The sequence below is a fragment of the Pecten maximus genome, chromosome 18, assembly GCF_902652985.1.
Source record: "Pecten maximus chromosome 18, xPecMax1.1, whole genome shotgun sequence".
Lineage (NCBI taxonomy): Eukaryota > Metazoa > Mollusca > Bivalvia > Pectinida > Pectinidae > Pecten > Pecten maximus.
The window spans coordinates 14,235,213-14,254,757 of NC_047032.1; the positions used below are offsets into that span (position 1 = coordinate 14,235,213).

The 19,545-nt window shown below is 34.4% G+C and overlaps 1 protein-coding gene and 1 non-coding gene across 4 annotated transcripts in view; one reads left to right on the forward strand and one right to left on the reverse strand.

Moving 5' to 3' along the window:
- The first annotated feature begins 2,935 nt into the window (after positions 1-2,935).
- Positions 2,936-19,545, forward strand: part of LOC117316654 — a 28,298-nt gene continuing 11,688 nt past the window's right edge. The window contains exons 1-4 of one of the 3 annotated variants that reach the window (XM_033871355.1): positions 2,936-3,204; positions 16,935-17,036; positions 18,633-18,711; positions 19,013-19,063. In XM_033871355.1, coding sequence (XP_033727246.1) covers positions 16,945-17,036; positions 18,633-18,711; positions 19,013-19,063 — 222 coding nt within the window. In that variant the 5' untranslated portion in view covers positions 2,936-3,204; positions 16,935-16,944. Of the gene's footprint in view, positions 3,205-15,099; positions 15,477-16,934; positions 17,037-18,632; positions 18,712-19,012; positions 19,064-19,545 lie in introns of those variants that run through there. The other 2 variants (XM_033871354.1, XM_033871356.1) reach the window with 2 other exon arrangements.
- Trnat-cgu lies at positions 8,655-8,727 on the reverse strand. The gene has a single exon. It is a non-coding gene; the product is annotated as a tRNA-Thr (tRNA).

A 19,545-nucleotide genomic window follows, 5' to 3' on the forward strand; every position in this document is an offset into this window, starting at 1 on the left:
TACCATTTTATATTCAGAATTAGACGAGTTAGAACAACGACATCTTTTACTGTCAATATTTATTATATTCAATCATACTTTTAATCAAAAGGTTCATTTGTATATTCAGATTTTTAAATAGCTCAAAATTCCATTTGTTATTTGAAATGACAATTTTAACGACCAATGTTGCGACATATATCCGAAATATTTCAAATCTTCATTTAATAATAAGTTGGGTTTGTTTACCTTTTTATAGGGCTGTTATGAAATAATCATGTGTATAGTAAATTTATTCGTTAATAGCAATCTCGTGCAGATATTATACGTAAACTAATATATGATTATATTCGGAGGTAGATTTGTATGTACATGAATTACCATTAACGTCAATGGATACATTTGTTAGGTACGTATATATCTATGTACATTCGGATTTATTTTTAGATCATTGTTATTTTATAAGAAAACAATAAAATATTTTGACAAAGGCGATTGACATTTTTTCTCTGTTTATTACGACAAGGGGTAGACAACATCATGGTGGACACCGTATGCAGTCATGTTAGTCATAAATTATAAGTCCTACTGTGTAGAAAGGAAACGCTTACGCTTCTTGGACTTTATTTTCTTTTTTTTCTCTCTCTCGTCAAATTTCTTTTTCTCTCTCTCTCGTCAATGAAGCTAAGGCCCTATGGTACCCAGGAGGCAATCAAAAACTGATGTTTTTTTATCTATTTATTTTATTTTTACCTTTAGGTCATCTTACCCAAAGGGCCAGGATGACCTATAGCAATCGTGTTCCGTCCGTCGTTGTCCGCCGTCCGCGGTGCGTAAGACTTTTTATTTCAAAACGCTACTCCTCCTGAACCATTTGGTGGATTACTACCAAATTAGGTTTGAAACATCATTGGGAAAGGGAAATCATATATTATATAAATGAATCTGGTCTGGCCCCTAGGGACAGAGGACCGGAGCCCACAAAGGGGAACTTTTCTGAAATTTTGCTTTGAAATCCTACTCCTCTTTAACCCTTTTTTGAATTTTATCCTTGGCGTGAAACATCATTGGGGGAGGCCAATCATATTTTGTATAAATGAGGCTGGTCCGACACCTAAAGAAGGCTACATACAAGTATACATAGTCGTAATGTTTAAAAATGGCTCTCATATATAATTAACCGGAAGAGATGATATATATCGAACTATAACCTAAGAACGCGTCCGCGATGTTATAAATAGACTATCCCCCATACTCAATGATGTTTTGTCCACACAAACACGCGTGTGGCACTAACTTCTGAGTGATGAAATGTATTTCTTGTATTGTATCCTTCGTTCCCGTTTTGCTTGATGGGAAACTAAAATTCACAAAATCTTGGCAATGTACTATCAAAATTGTGACCTAAATGTGTTATCGCCATGTTACATATATATGGACCGCCCTAAATTTACTTCACAATTTAAGGAAAGACAAATGTTCATTACATTATTAACGAAAGGCGTCACGGAGATGATATCAATGGTAAACCATACGAATGGGATTATCTTATTAACACAAATGATATGATAATGTATAAGCAACGTTAATACATTGTTGCAAATAATTAAACCAAAAATACGCTTTATATTTAATTATAACCAAATTACGTCGCCGTTATATTAGCAATAGTCCACCATTCTACAAAGACTGGAAGATGTTGTAGCGGTGTTACACGTGGGCTTCCATACTTCACAAAAATCAAAGCAAGCGTATAGGGTCGTTCATATGATTACGCGATGGTGTCGACGGGCCACCATACTTCATGAAAGAAAGACAGAGCTATCTCGATGTCTCGCACTTTAAAGGAGACATACCTAGCCCGGGTTTTGTATGGTATGTCAAATCCTCACCTCGGCTAGCAGATCACCGCTTCTATTGTATTCTTTATTGAATTATCAGCAATCAATTTAATGTGTAATTAATTTTCATTAAAAACCACTGAACCGCCCTGGTGAACAGTGGACCAAAGTTGATGTTATCAGTTTCCACATAAAAGGTGACGTTTGCGGTTTATGATATTTCAAAATTCTTAAATTGTCATACACATTTACCATTGCAACATTTGTATAAACATTTGTGAAGTATCTTAATGTGGCGCATTTAAATAAGTTGTGATTTTATATCAAACAAATCCGCACGATACAATGTGCGAGCCGGACTTGAGTCAATATTTGAGTGCCCTTTGTCTTTTCTATATCTCATTGTGGGACTCCTAGTGGGGAGATCCGTGATAAGTGTGGAGGGGATTTGAAATAGATAACCTTAAATCTCAGTAATGGATTAGAATGGATACAGCGAGCATTAAAACCCCTCTCTCTTCCCGGTATTATAATTAAAATAATCATAATTATAATGATAATGATTAAAAAAAAACTGTCTTTAAAATTCATTAAAATTTTTCATTTTGTCATGCAGCTTATGACGTCATTAATGTATTACATTCATACGTCAAAATTTCAGAAAACTTGTGTATTATGATTCAATAGCTTACTTGATAAGAGAAAATTATCTACGGTAAAATCATTATCATACTCCAGTATTATGAAAATGTTTTATGTTAAATAATGATAAGAAATGAGTGCCAAAACACTATATGCATGTTTTTCTTTCACCTTTGTCATTCATAAAAGTGATTTCCAGTAGATAAATAGGTAAAGATACACTAGTAAAAAGTCAAATACATTTTAAGAATATTTAAAATCTAGAAAATACCTAAAACTAAACACTGAGTAAGAAGACCTACTCACTGACGTACAGTATGTAAATATTAAAATGCTGGCGTAAATAAACCAGTAATGAAGAACACCCGTCGACAGCCCCAATACCCATATATATATATATATATATATATATATATACATACTGTATGTTATAAGGCCAGCCTGCTGAATGGGCGACACTTGTTCGGGTGGATCCATCCCTTGGTAACCGGTCTGGCGATCCAGTGTTTATCGCCCGGGCAGATTGGGGATAAGATGAAGGCGATGGCTGTCGTAATCTCCAGATAAGTTTATAAAGAGATATCGGTGTAGTTTTATCGGTTACAAGCCAGAAAAAAATCCCAGAGTGTGTACAGGATATGGAATAAATCCGAAATAACAGAGAAAAGTTTAACTGTGAATGTGTGATTTTAGTTCCGTTATCAAATTAAGTGGATATTATCTCGGATTTTAACGAATAAAGGTGAGTATAAAAATGATAAACATATATTATGATAAAGTAAAATACGAAATATGTATTTATGTAAAGGTATTATTTTAAGAAAAGAAATCGATATATGAGAGTAGATATATCAATCTTATATGATTAATATCGCTTTATTTCCTTATCCCATTTCTGGATCAGCCTTAGAAAAAGGAAACAGCTGTATGATGTCTCTATCATCAATGATTAGTCCTAGAAGGACGGAACAGCTGTCATGATGCAGGTTTATATTCGTAATTCGACATACACGGTATCTGTCACTAAATTCGGATATAAAAATTCTTCACTCTCGTGTGTATTACCTAAATTCTTTTATCTGGAATAAAAAAGATAATGCACACTGTATACAAAATAATATATCGAGTAATATGAAATATATTTAATATTCCTTCAAAGATAACTATAATAGATTTATTATATTTTATAGTGAAATATGATCAATTTAATAAAATATATGTATCTAAAGAGGATATAAGATTCTTATTACAATCAATTTAGTGATGATATAACTTTGAAAATTGACCAATCAGAATGTCGCTTTCTATTCAGCACGTAATGCCAGTGATGAAACGATATTCTCGTTGGTTACGGGAATGACTGGCAAATTACTCAGAGAGCTTCTTTACAACACTATCTTGGTACAGAAAGACGAGCCAGTGTTATACAAACAGCTGATTCATGTTTTTAAACAAAGGATAGAATTCTTTATCATCATGCTTAAAATATAAAATAGATAAATAAATAGATTCAGCGTTTTCCTGTCTAGAACGAATTATATGATTATGAAATGTAAACAATTATCGCTATGGTTAGAAAAGTCATAAAGGCCAAGTTTATTTCAAAGTTAATTTAAGCAAATAACCTACTAAAGATAAAATGCTGCGATGTTTCTGAATGCCGTCAACCTTTTGTATTAATCGTTTACAAGCATGTGAACCACGCTATCTTGCTCAAGCCATCATAACAATATGACGCCCGCGAAGAGATACGGTTGTCAAAGGCTGTATGTGCTGTCTGCTATAGATTTTAGCTGTTATTTCATAGATAGTAGATACATTGACTAATAATAAAGGGTCCCTTGTACTGGCGACACACAATCACATGGGTTGAACAGCTGTTGTACTGTACTGCATCTGTGACGTGCACAGGTTGAACCTTTTGTTCAACTTGTCCTAAAGGTTCCTAATTTTACAAAGTCCGTACGAAACCGTCGTTTACTTAAGGAAAGCATCTTAGATGAGGAACGTAAGCTTCATTACGAACTTTCCTGTGGAAATTTCTGTGTACAGGAAAAATCAAATACCAGATCATCTTATAATCAACTATCGGTTTTGAATGGAGAACGAATACATGCCGATGGCCTTACATGACCTCGAATTTTCGTTATCAACTTAGGAATCAGGATTAACTTTAAATAAAGTGAAGAAGATTGATACTTGAGTTCTACTTGGGTTAAAATGTGAGCTAAATATCACATTTGACATTTATCTCTTTGTATACAAACTATCAAAGCATTGTTTTATGTGCAGTACCTAGGGTCAGAGGTCAAAGGGCGAGGGTCGAAGAGCGATATATTTTGTATATTACACACTACGGTTTGGACAAAAAATAATGGTATAATGTTTAATAGTGCGATGCTGAATTGAAAGACAGGGTCATTTAAATGCATAGTCGGCACGTGTCAAACTCTTCGTTGTAATTTAAAAACCTGATTGTTACCTGAATTCTGATGTCATGCCGTAAGTGTGAGCAGATTTTGTAGTTGTAGCAGAGCATTAACACAAATATAAAATGGACACTCATATTCGGAAGGTAGAAACAAAAAACAGAAATTGAGATCCGTAAGCAATCAAAAAGTAAAAAGTGACACTTCTTAACATCAAATTTAATTTGATATCATTTGAGAACAAGGTCAAGCTAACGGCATAAGCATGTAACTAATGAATAAATCAATATGGTCATCAATTAGTGTATACATCGATGAGGTTGTTAATTAGTGTATACATCAGTGAGGTCATTAATTAGTGTATACATCGATGAGGTCATTAATTAGTGTATACATCAGTGATGTCATTTATTAGTGTATACATCGATGAGGTCATTAATTAGTGTATACATCAGTGAGGTCATCAATTAGTGTATACATCGATGAGGTCATTAATTAGTGTATACATCAGTGAGGTCATTAATTAGTGTATACATCAGTGAGGTCATTAATTAGTGTATACATCGATGAGGTCATTAATTAGTGTATACATCGATGAGGTCATTAATTAGTGTATACATCAGTGAGGTCATTAATTAGTGTATACATCAGTGAGGTCATCAATTAGTGTATACATCGATGAGGTCATTAATCAGTGTATACATCGATGAGGTCATTAATTAGTGTATACATCAGTGAGGTTATTGATAAGTGTATACATCAGTGAGGTCATTAATTAGTGTATACATCAGTGAGGTCATTAATTAGTGTATAAGTCAGTGAGGTCCTTAATTAGTGTATACATCAATGAGGTCATTAATTAGTGTATACATCAGTGAGGTCATTAATTAGTGTATACATCAGTGAGGTCATTAATTAGTGTATACATCAGTGAGGTCGTTAATTAGTGTATACATCAGTGAGGTCATTAATTAGTGTATACATCGATGAGGTCATTGATTAGTGTATACATCAGTGAGGTCATTAATTAGTGTATACATCAGTGAGGTCATTAATTAGTGTATACATCAGTGAGATAATTAATTAGTGTATACATCAGTGAGGTCATTAATTAGTGTATACATCAGTGAGGTCATTGATTAGTGTATACATCAGTGAGGTCGTTAATTAGTGTATACATCAATTATGTCATTAATTAGTGTATACATCCGTGAGGTAATTAATTAGTGTATACATCAGTGAGCTCATTAATTAGTGTATACATCAGTGAGGTCATTAATTAGTGTATACATCAGTGAGGTTATTGATTGGTGTATACATCAGTGAGGTCATTAATTAGTGTATACATTCGTGAGGTAATTAATTAGTGTATACATCAGTGAGATAATTAATTAGTGTATACATCAGTGAGGTCATTAATTAGTGTATACATCAGTGAGGTCATTAATTAGTGTCTACATCAGTGAGGTCGTTAATTAGTGTATACATCCGTGAGGTCATTAATTAGTGTATACATCCGTGAGGTAATTAATTAGTGTATACATCAGTGAGGTCATTAATTAGTGTATACATCAGAGTGTCATTATTAGTGTATACCTCACTGAGGTCATTAATTAGTGTATACATCAGTGAGGTCATTAATTAGTGTATACATCAGTGAGGTCATTAATTAGGGTATACATCAGTGAGGTCATTAATTAGTGTATACATCAGTGAGGTCATTAATTAGTGTATACATCAGTGAGGTCATTAACTAGTGTATACATCAGTAAGTTCATGAATTAGTGTATACAACACTGAGGTCATTAATTAGTGTATACATCACTGAGGTCATTAATTAGTGTATACATCAGTGAGGTCATTAATTAGTGTATACCTGACTGAGGTCATTAATTAGTGTATACATCAGTGAGGTTATTGATAAGTGTATACATCAGTGAGGTCATTAATTAGTGCATACATCAGTGAGGTCATTAATTAGTGTATACATCAGTGAGGTCATTAATTAGTGTATACATCAGTGAGGTCATTAATTAGTGTATACATCAGTAAGGTCGTCAATTAGTGTATACATCAGTGAGGTCATTAATTAGTGTATACATCAGTGAGGTCATTAATTAGTGTATACATCACTGAGGTCATTAACTAGTGTATACATCAGTGAGGTCATTAATTAGTGTATACAACAGTGAGGTCATTAATTAGAGTATACATCACTGAGGTCATTAATTTTTGTATACATCAGTGTTGTCATTTAGTAGTGTATACATCCGTGAGGTCATTAATTAGTGTATACATCAGTGAGGTCATTAATTAGTGTATACAACAGTGAGGTCATTAATTAGAGTATACATCACTGAGGTCATTAATTTTTGTATACATCAGTGTTGTCATTTAGTAGTGTATACATCAGTGAGGTCATTAATTAGTGTATACATCAGTGAGGTCATTAATTAGTGTATATATCAGTGAGGTCATTAATTAGTGTATACATCACTGAGGTCATTAATTAGTGTATACCTGACTGGGGTCATTAATTAGTGTATACATCAGTGAGGTCATTAATTAGTGTATATATCAGTGAGGTCATTAATTAGTGTATACATAAGTGAAGTCATTAATTATTGTTTACATTAACATGGTCATTGATTAGGTTTTTTCATTAAGTAGTTTGATGTAAATCATGATTCCTAGTTATTTGAGAAGGTTGCTCATTTGAAAAATCCGAAGTCGCCTACCCTCACGAAATGTCTGTTCTGATTCCTGATACTTTTAAAACTTGTAAATGACATTCGTGTGTAACTATACTTTATGTATTTTTATTCATATTTTTCAACCGTGGTTTTGACAATTTTGTGTTAAAATTACAGTCCGGATTTTCTTTTTTATTTCTTCCTCTATAAGATATTTTAAAATTTTCTACATCAAAAATCGAGAATATTTACCGAAAAATGTCCATATACAATATTACGAAACAAATTTATCGCCGGTGTTTGTCTATTTGGTGTGTCCTTGTTGAGTTAAATATCCTGTTCCCAGGGCTTGGGAGACATATGAGTGGCAGATAATTCCGCCTTATCAAGATATAACTGTGTGAAGTTTGTATACCTCTCAGAATACCTGACAGTTCAAACCAACCTTCTTCAACCTTTATCTCAACAGAAATGTGTTTCAATATTATTTGTTTAAATACAACATGCTGTGATTTTTTTATCTCATAAAATTGTTTAAGTATTGTAACTAATTGTCGTATCTGTTAATGACAGATTTATGTGAAACTATATTATTTGTACTGGTGTTTTAAGTACACAATTGCAAAATGAAACATTACAATTGTTACATATGTAGATATATATATACATGTATATATACGTGTACTTTACATTTACTACAGTGTAAATTTATATGTTTTGAAATATCTACCATATAGGCAAATGCAACTACATCATATCAATATTCAGGTATTGCATTTCGTGGTCTATTAATAGAACAAAGGATGCATTTCCATGACCTGTACAAATAGTATTTAGTTAAATAATATCTGGTAAACTATACGTAAAGTCCTAGCTTTAAACAACCGATGTAAAATCGATATTTCACGTGTTCCCTTATATACACTGTTCCATACATCGCTTCATAAATCTTGTTTTACGCACAGGTATTGGAAATACCGTTTCTATTTTTAGATCCGTGATGACGTAATAGGCAGTTTTGTTTCAATGTTTATTCATGACCGATAAAAATGTTAAAATGTATGCTAACTTGCCCCCAATGAGATTCGAACTCACGACCCCTGGTTTACGAGACCAGTGCTCTAACCACTGAGCTATAGGGGCTATACGTGTGTGAATGTGTATTGTATAAGTTATTCTAATCTAAAATCGAAAGATATAGTCCAGATAGCTCCTACAATAACTTTCAAATCTGAATTGTGTATCCTAATAATTTATCGGTATCAAACCCGTTTTAAAAATAAGTTATACAAAGTAAAAATTTAAGATGTACGACAACAGAAGCTGTTCTTGTCAATTACATTTACATTGTAAAATAGTTTCTCAACCATCGAAAGAAAGTAAATTAAACGTATATAAATATAAAAGTAAGCTATATTCTATCAACCTAAAATAAATGTTTTGAAGACGGCTCAGTCATGCTGCTTCTTCATCACCAAAGCTACTATCTTGTATGCTGTCAAGTAAAAACATTCTTTGTATATAAACATCCGAGATTTGCGTGGTGGTTGATATGGAGCCTCGAAAATAAAAAACAATCGATTTTGTTGAAATATTAGACTACTTGAAGATATATGCCTTTTAAAAGCTGTCGTTACTTCTACCTAGTCATTTTGCTTGAATTTGGAAGAAAACAAAATAAATGTCTTCTGTTTGTTTACATAAGATTCACACAAAATGTTATACCATGAAACGATCTGAATAACTTGAAACCACAAAAGAAAGTACTCACAAATATTTCATGTTGAGGAGTAACAGGCGCACAGATATAAAAAAGAAGCTTGAAACCACGAAAGAATGTGCCCACAAATATTTCATGTTGAGGACTAACAGGCGCACAGATATAAACAAGCTTGATATCACGAAAGAAAGTGCCCACAAACATATCATGTTTTACAGTGACAGTAGTACAGAAATGTTATTACATCATGTACATGTAGCTTGAAACCACGAAAGAAAGTACCCATAAATATTTCATGTCAAACAGTATCATAATCATATCGGAACATAGATTTTCTAAACAGCTTTCACTGAGCATGAAGTCATTTCACACATTACCTGCTACAAATGTATGTTAAAATATCAAAGACATTCAATAATTGTACGCAAATGTCAAATAAAGTACTCTATGTATTTTTTCCCCGTTTTTACATCATTGATTGAAGGAAGTTATAGAATATAAATACTTTTACTATACATATATAATGTAAGTAACTCGATATAACTAACACCGTATACCTACAAATGCATAGGTTAGGCGTGTTCAAATTTTAGCGGAACTAAAGGTTTTAACAGATCAATGTCGTAATTGGTGTCTCTGTAATAAACTTGTATATAAAACACCTAATTATTAATTGACACAATCAGAATCAATGATGTAAGCGCGGAGAGCGCTAATATATTATCACCGCTAAAATGTAAAGGGTTGCAGTATGTAAAGCTACTACAGCGAAGTTTGTCCATGAAAGCATTTGTTTGTTTGTTTGTTTTTGTTTAACGTCCTATTAACAGCTAGGGTCATTTAAGGACGTGCCAGGTTTTGGAGGTGGAGGAAAGCCGGTGTACCCGGAGAAAAACCACTGGCCTACGGTCAGTACCTGGCAACTGCCCCACGTAGGTTTTGAATTCGCAACCCAGAGGTGGAGGGCTAGTGTTAAAGTGTCGGGACAGCTTAACCACTCGGCCACCGCGGCCCCCTCCATGAAAGCAAAGGACATTGTGATGCAAATGTCCCTTTTACTTATGTATACCGTGTATATAGGTATTACTTACGTAGCTTTTATATTAAGAATGATTAAATAAATTAAAGTTTTAATTCTCGTTAAGATGGCGTGGTCATTCATAAATTATTTTAGACCTATAGATTTTAGAATATTGTTTGTAAATACTTAAATTGAGTTCTTTTTCAAATCCTCTGTAAATATGTGAGAAGTCTTCTGAAAATATGCATGTCTTGGTTGTGAATTCGTCCCGCGTTTAAAAGCAAACAATCTCCTAAAATAGGTTTTGGTCCATATTACAGAATATTTTAAGACTTGTTGCCGTATTCTACTTATCCCTGACGCCACCTTAACAGGCAGACAAAGGTCATGAGTCAAGGGACTATCACATGTACAGTTTTGGTTCCTGTCTTTACTGGCGAGTATGCAGGTGATTCTCACCTAAACATCTACCTAACAATCCTTTGCGAGTATTCCATGGTGAGCTCTTCTGGTACATCTGTAGTCCCCATGGTATAGGTTTTAACCTGCATGTCATGTTTCCATGCCACAACATCTCGTGTCGTGTTCACATTACCTGTTATCCATTCATTTCGAAATTGATTAATTATTGCCTTTCGTCAGTATTGTGTCATTTCCGCTTATTGTCATGCTTCGTCACTGTTGCTTCCACTAAAAAGTCATGTTTCATAAGTTTTCTGTCGTTTCCGCTTATTGCCAGGTTTCGCCACTACTTTGCTGCTACCGCATATTATCGTGTTTCTTTGGGGTACTATTGCCTTCGCTTACTACCAGGTAAATTTCTGCTGATATGTCGCCTCCGCTTATTATCATATCTCATCAATGTTGTGTGGTTTCCGCTTATTGTCAGTGTTAAGTCGTCTCCGCGTTAAGTCGTCTACGCTTATTATCAGATTTTGTCAGTTTTCTGCCCCCCCCCCCCCCCCCCCCCCCCCCCCCCCCCCTGTTTATTACAATGCTGTATCGCCTTCTCTTACTAACATGTTTTTTTTTTTTTTACTTTTGTCGTTTCCTCTTATTCCAAGGTTTTCCCAGCGTTCTATAGTGTATTAGCCTATAACTCTATCTTTATATCTCCCTATCATCTTTTATAACGCCATTAATTTACTGCACACGTGATGACAGTATTTTTTTATTTCACAATTTCGTACCCGATATACTCACTCCTGGTTCATACCTAAACGACTGATGTATAGCGATGGCTACGGCACTTCACGATGGCCTCACCGTTCTATTCAGGTGACACGCTCCTGGTCAAACATTCTGACTTTCGGACAAATCATTGTGAAGTGGTGTAAATAAACATATGTATGGTAGTTGGATTTCTAAAAGCTCTGTAAACAATGTTTTTAGATTTTAATATTTAGTTTCAAATATTGATTTGAGTTGCTTAAGAAACCACTTTGGTTTGAAAGTAGAAGTATGATGGCCAATAAGTGTCATATTGATTTGACTCTTTGCACTTTGTCGCTTCTACATGTATGTCATACCCTAAAGGAGATTTTTAGGAGACCTGTTTAGAAGCTAAGAAACGAAAAACCAAATGACTTTAACGGCAAGTTACGTTCAAAATTCCTCATGTACATGTACAGCTTAACTGGTTCAAAACAGACACACCCTCATGTATATTCAAAAAAATGTTTATTATCTTCTTTTTTTAATTTCAATTTAATTAATTTAATTTACAGTAGAAACCTATAAAAGAAAATACAAACTTGATCAAACTGTGGAGGCAAATTACTCCAAAAAGGTTTATGTTGATCTTGAATTTATGTGCGGACTGACAAGTCCTAATAAACACACTACGGTGGTTCTACAAGAGGGTCGCAATGACTAAGTTAGACATAATTTGAAGGTCCTAGGGACGTGGTTCGACGCTCCCTACCCGTGCCAGTTTGTGTTTCTAGGAAGCTGAGAAACGGGCCCGTCTGAGTCTGTCGAGGTTGTGTCCTTGGGCAAGACACGTTACTCTTATTGCTCTGGATGGAATGCGATAGGCCTTCGGTATGCTGTTCAGTTAGGTACAGTAGTCACCAACTACTACAAGGAGGCCCCGCCTCAACATGACACTGGCTGTTCATGGGGTGATAAACCCACCGAACAAACAATCAGCCCCTCCGAGAGCTGACCAATCTCGGCGTAGCTTTACATCGAACCACAAAAGTTAACTTTAATTTGGACTTTGCAGCTAAATTACCAATATCCATGAAACTTCACCCAAGACAGACAAAGCAGCCGTATGACGAAGTTTTCTATTCGGTATTCAGTAATCAAGTGTGTATGAATTGATCTAATTAAACAGAAGTCAAGAATTTGGAAAAAAATCGGATATTTAAAATTCGAATTAACTAAAATGAAAGCACTTTTTAAACCACCTACAGATAAAAGACTTAGTGATCAGGCAACCTGGGGAAGAAAAAAAATATAGGACGCTTTCTGTTACTCTTCAGTCTGTTACAAATGTGGCATTTATAGAAGTATGTATGCCACTTCCTGACAGTTTGTCGCTTAAATATTTGACACTCAAAAGTAAAGCTGATTTTACTGTTTGCACACATTTAATCACTCTCCCTAACACAAAGACAAGAAACCGTATATTTATCTTAGATGTTGATAAGTAGCCATGTTGACCATTTACCCCGAGCTTTAAATATTTAATGGTTTACTTATCGTCATACATGTCATAATAACTGTCCAAATGACGTTCGTCAAAGTTATATAAATATGTGCTTAATAAACTTACGAGTTAATGAAATATTTATCTTGTAACGGTTGAAGTACAGAATGTATATAAAATACTTAGGTTCTATACAACATATAAACTTTGGTTTTATGAAGAAGCGCGTGTCTTTTTCAGTGTAGCTGTACTGTCTAGTTGACGGTTGTCAAAATATAATCACACTCTGTAGAGTGTATGTAGTTAGCATACGTATGAATGATTTCAGTATTTATCCTGTAACTGGTGAAGTAAATCAAATACATGTAAGTGCCTACTACAACTGATTCAAATGACATTCGCATCAACTAGAGTTAGTTCCCTTTGTTTCACTCTGTCATCGATAACAAGCTGGAATTAACAGCCGTGTCGTAGTATCTATTTATTTTTGATGTTTAAAAAAAAAAAAATTGTACTTTTAATATTCTTCTTGTTAACACATTTTGATTTTATGTTAATATCTTTACGTTATTACCGGCAATATATGATAATGTATGATAAACATTTTAACAAAGTTTTTTCTGTTGATTGTTTTTCGCTGGAACGAATTTCAGTTTTACTTTGAAATTTAATCATGTGTATCTTTTGACTTGATTGCGGGTTAATATGAAACATATGCTCCGTACAAACATGACAACCAAACTGTTTTCAAATTTAAAAAAGCATAAGTAAAAAATACAAATTAAAGTGTGTATATCGAGGCTAGATACAACACAGGTCACCTGGCCGACAACTTGGGTTTTCCCCGGGTACATACTACGGTTTCCTCCCAAAGTAAGACCCCTCTCGCGCATCCATCCGGGTCAACGAGAGTTTTCATAACGAGTCGGTTTAACTTGGTTCGTAACTGTTGTAAGATAAGTGATGTTTACATACATTTACCAAAGAGGTCAGAGTGTTATTAATCCTCTTACGTAACATAATGGACAATTAACGGATAAAAGATATAAGATATAAGAGGATATCATCTGAAACTTACCTTTATTTTTTCATCAGCTGAAAGGCCGCAAGGCCGTAATAGCGAAAGTGAAATCCGTTGAATACATGTATATAAACAGAATTTACCGTTTACGATACAGTTTTAAAAAAGAAACTAAAAAATACTAAATTTTCATGTCTAAAAGAATAAATATTTTGTGAAACTAGGATAGTTTTAGAAGTAAGGTCGTTTTATTTAACTAAGATAGTTTTTTGATGTCGTTTAACTAAGACGATTTTTGAAGTTAGGTCGTTTTAACCGGGACCGTTTTTCAGAAAAACTATCTTAACGAGGATCTTTTTTCGAAGTGAGGTCGCTTTAACTAGGACCGGTTGTGAAGCGAGCCCGTTTAAAAAGGGCCGTTTTCCTAGTTATGTCGTTTAACTGGGGTCGTTTTTTAAGTTAGGCCGTTTTCACCAGGACCTTTTTAAAGTGAAGTCGTTTTAAGCTGTACCGAATTTCAATCTACTAAAGGGAGGTAATTCCAATGTGTCTGTGAAGTAATCAATAGAGGTAGAACTTATACACATACAGTAGAGCATTATGATATTATCAACGAGAACGGAAAAAGACTAAGGCGTATTGATTAAATCCGATGAAAAGTCATGGCACATCGACACGACTGATCCTCTATACCTTTAATCCATAGACGGATTTTAGACGAAATTAACTCAACACTATTGTAAATCTGGGCCGATTTATCAAACATAGCATGCAGTCAAAACGGAGGATTAGCCTACAATAGTACAACGGTATACACACAAAACATATAAATAGTAGGAGGTATTCAAAGCCAAAGGCGTAAATCCTATGTGATAAAAATGTAATGAATATGAGCCTCAATGTTCGGGAGAGAGAGAGAGGCATTGTTTGAGGGTTTATTTTGTCTTTATAGAAATATTTCTTGTTTTATATTTTATATTGTTGGCCCTGATCATTTTGTCATATGATATTTTCGTATATACATTTTATCTTTTTAGATTAATGATTTATATAATTTTTAAGTAATTTCTGAACCATGAGATTATAAATGTGCGTGTCTTGATCTAGCTCATCGGGAGCCTCGTATTAAAAGGGATTAAATACAGAATAATTGTCAACTTACAAGAAACCTAAAACGAATTAAAATGAATTCGTACAGAAGTATTTGACGAAAACAAAACCGTTCAGATAAGGAATTAAAAGTTTTGTTTTAAATGTTGATGAACACATCATGATTTATATACAGAAAGTGATATATAGAACAATAAGCATTGCGGCTTATGACGTTGACTTGTTGGACTATATTTAAAGGTCAAGGACGAAATGGATCTTGACTTGACACGATGTTTTTGGTGTGATTCTATGTACTAAAAGTGACAGGAATTTTGTTTATATATGTCAAAAGAAATATTGGAATTATGTATAACCGAAAGCAGTAAGTACACAGTTTATAACGTCATTCGTTTGTTTTGTTAAACTCCATAACTATACTGTTTCGCTGAGTGAAATTGACATACAACCATGTTTACATTGTTGCCATGTTTATTTCATGAAAGTGTCAACATATTTTAAAGGAAAATGATAGCTGTTATGAAAAAAGAAACATAACCAAATGTCCTTTCAGGCACTTAAGGTTGTAGAAATTATTCCCGTTGCCCATATTTGGCCAGACGTTATAAAATTCTGGATATTCCCCTGCGTTCCTTTCCAAACAAACTATATGCGTTCTAATATATCTCTTGACACTGGTTCTGGTTTGAGCTATGTGCCTGGCGTTCGCCCCTTTCGAGGAAAGTTTTGACTTCTGTTTTCATAATAACGTAATAAAATCTTTCAAGATGATACAAATGTACTTTGGTACTTACTTCGTTAAGATCAGTGTTCAAATGGACAAAGGAACACAACTTGCTAAGAGAGAAATTAATGCTAATTTACGTGCAAAATGACTTTACAGTGGAAAAAATATTACTTCGAAATGACTCTTGAATTGGCCCCATGTAAGGAGGCGTCGGCCTTAAATTACCTAAAGTTGATCATTATACATTGCTATTGTATTAACGAGCTATATTGTTTAATTTCATAAATATTTATGTAACAGCTCTCTTTTCTATTCTTAGCACTTCACAACAATAGCCTTTTCATCATTTATTTCAATTCAGCTTAAACATTTTTGTGGCCGTAAATCTTGTTGATACAATAGAAATGTAAATATTTGATTATAGCATATGTACATGTATACGTAAACAGCTATCTTTTCACTTTAAATGCTTCGCAGCAAAAACCTTTTCATTGAGTTTTTCAGTTGAAAATTGTCTGTTGCCGTAAATCTAGCCTGTTAAGAAAATAGATAAAGAAATGAATCTAATTATTGTAATCGCCGCTCAGGCCCATTATTCGTGTCGCCGAGTTGTTGGAGCGATGTGTCGGTATGAAGAGACTGTGAAATACATGTAGTTAAATCTGTACTAATTCATCAATGATTGAAAATATAGCCGATTTGTTGAAGCATTGTGGCTACATACACGGGAAAGGTCGAACAGTAAAAGGCCTAGTAGGCGTGCCAATTAGGGTCATTCTACGGTCCCTCATTGATAAGCATATTTTGAATGATATACTTAAATGTCATGCAGTTGCATAGTGTTTGCTCTTCAAATAATCAGATTTTTTCTGAGCTCACAGACATTTCAGATATCAAAAATCGCAATTATTACTGTTTTAGCTAATTTAAAGTCAATTTTGGACTAAAATGATAATTGGTGCCCCTCCTTTGCGATACCATCGACATTTTTACAACTTCCACCGACGACAGTTAACCCTATCATTTTGCAATGTTCATACATTTGTATTAATGTTCAAATTATACGCATGTTGTATTGTTTGTTTTACGCCATAGATTTGTCAGGATGCCTCTCAGGGACACCTACAAGGTCCAACTCAAGCGAGTGAAGGATGGAATAGATAAGGAGCGAGTAAAGATCCCTAGAGCCCCTCCGAAGTAAGTATAATATACATGTAGTACCGTGCATATTCATGACTTATTAGTATCTACAGGCACAAATTTGTATTATTCCGTTTTTAATATTTTGATAAAATGGGCCCCAGTTCCGCGCTAATACAAGGAGAAATAGACAAAGCACTATTCCCATAAGAACCCATCTATATCACACACAGACATAAAACACTCACACGCATGCGTCCCACACACAGAGGAGACCATCCTTACAGGACTTCAGCTGTTGATAGGACGTTAAACAATTTAGAATATATAAATAGATATCACTATGTCATTTCATACATCATAAAAATCCTTATATTTACCTTTCTTTTGATAACATATGTTGCTGAACTAGATATATTACGATTCAGCTGTACACATGTCCGACACCACTTATCGGATTTATGGTAGAATTTACAACGAAAACGTAAGCATGCCTTTTTCATCCCTCTGATAGCGTATGTTTTTATTTTATCTTGATGACTCATCAGAAATTTCCTTTTAATTCGGTAGATATGTTGTAGATCTATATTGTTTTATCAAAATGATCTAAATCTGCAAAATGTAGCATGGATTTGTTTTCAATTTTAAATTAAATGTTGATAAGCAAAACCAGATTCCTTATTCAGTTTGGGATTTTCATTCGTATTATTTTATAGACTAGTATACCAGTTTGTTATAAAAGGTTAAAAATTCATACATTGATAGTTTTTATTACAACAAGCATGTAATAATGCAATGTTAATTGCTTCCAAGGGGGTCTACTTATATCCATAGTCTCGTTTTAGAAAAGAATAATATCCGGGGGAAAATGAATTTCACAATATTGAGTTCAATCAGTATGATTCAATGGGTGATCGACAAAGCCTCTGTCCATTTAATCCCTTCTCGTTAACATTAGATCACTAGTATTAGCGAAATAAGGGTACATATCATGATTTATCCGTGATCTAAATACCGCGCTGGTTCATGGATATGAGCATTTCAGCTACATATAGCTGACTTTTGTGGCTGTGTGGTTAAGTGTCGTGTCTGTGTACCGAAGTTAAGCAACGTTGTTTGATGGGTGACCGCTCCGTTGTTTCCCGGTGCACGTTACATTTGGTGGCTGCGAAGTCGAACGGGCCTGGTAGCCTGTAGGATGCCCTCGGACAGCATGGGAAGCACAGTGTTCCTGGAGACTTGTTGATGACTAGGGGATCTGGTCACGAGGCGGCACCGCTATAACAACAAGAGGGACAGTTGTGTTTGCTGAGGATGCCAGGTTGAACCCATCGAAGCTTATCGGCGAAGGGGGTAATGTGATGGTTCATGGATATGGGCATTTCAGCTGCATAGTCCAACAGCTAGCTGTGGCTGTGCGGCTGAGTGTCCTGTCTGTGTACCGAAGTTAAGCAACATCGAGCGTGGTCAGCTCTTGGATTGGTGACCGCCCCATTGTCCCCCGGGTGTACGTTACAATACATTCATTTAAATGCAATCGTTGTTTTCTTCAAATATAGCCCATTAGAAATAAATGCGCAGTTATAATTGATAAAATAGATACAAGACATATAGCAACATGAATTTTAGCAGAAAATCATTCTTTCTTTTCAGAGAAGGTTATAAGCCGTTTATATGGAACAGTTTAGAGGGTTACTATGACACGTCAGTGCCGGAATACGTCATCAACTGCGTGAGTATTACAGGGTACAACCTTATTAACCAACAAACTGTATGTGTCTTGATATCACGATCCCCAAAAATACGGAAGTTAAAATTTCGGTAAATCTATAATTGTTGGAAACTGCACCCTCACGAACACTTACAAACATTGAAAGGGCAAATTTTCACGCAAACATTCTTCTTGTTACATGTACAACATGGAATTTTCCGCATCACACATGATGTGGAGGATATTACATTCGCAATGCTTCGTGTTGTCATTGGACTGATATTTTTGGGTATTGCCTTTTGATAAATGACTTTATTTCCAGCCAAAGGAGGATATGCAGCCGCAGGTGCCTTATAGCTGGGTCGACAAGGATGTAAGTATATGTCACTCCAGATATGTCTTTCTTTCATTTGACATCCGAATGATAATCATTCAGAGCACAGAATAGTATTTGTACTCTGTAAATTGTGACCCTCTACCTTGGGAAACTAAATAAATCATGGAAACCCAGAATCTTTAAATTAACCACTATATTTTAAGATGCGGATATTTCATATCAATCTATATGATTCTAATAGATTTTTAAATTCCTTCCTAAATTTGACGTATTAAATCATCAATTACGTTAACTTGATCATTGATTTCTTCTTTATATGAATTAATGAACAATTCCACTTTAGTATTAATTTGACGAATTCATTATTCATTAATTATTACCATTTTATGTCTGAATTTCTCAGGTTTCCCGATAATATTCTACCGGATACTTACAAATTACATGAGTTTTCCTTTCCCAAACATTGACTTCAGAACTTAAATTAAACATTGACGATAACTTAACGTCTAAATTCATCA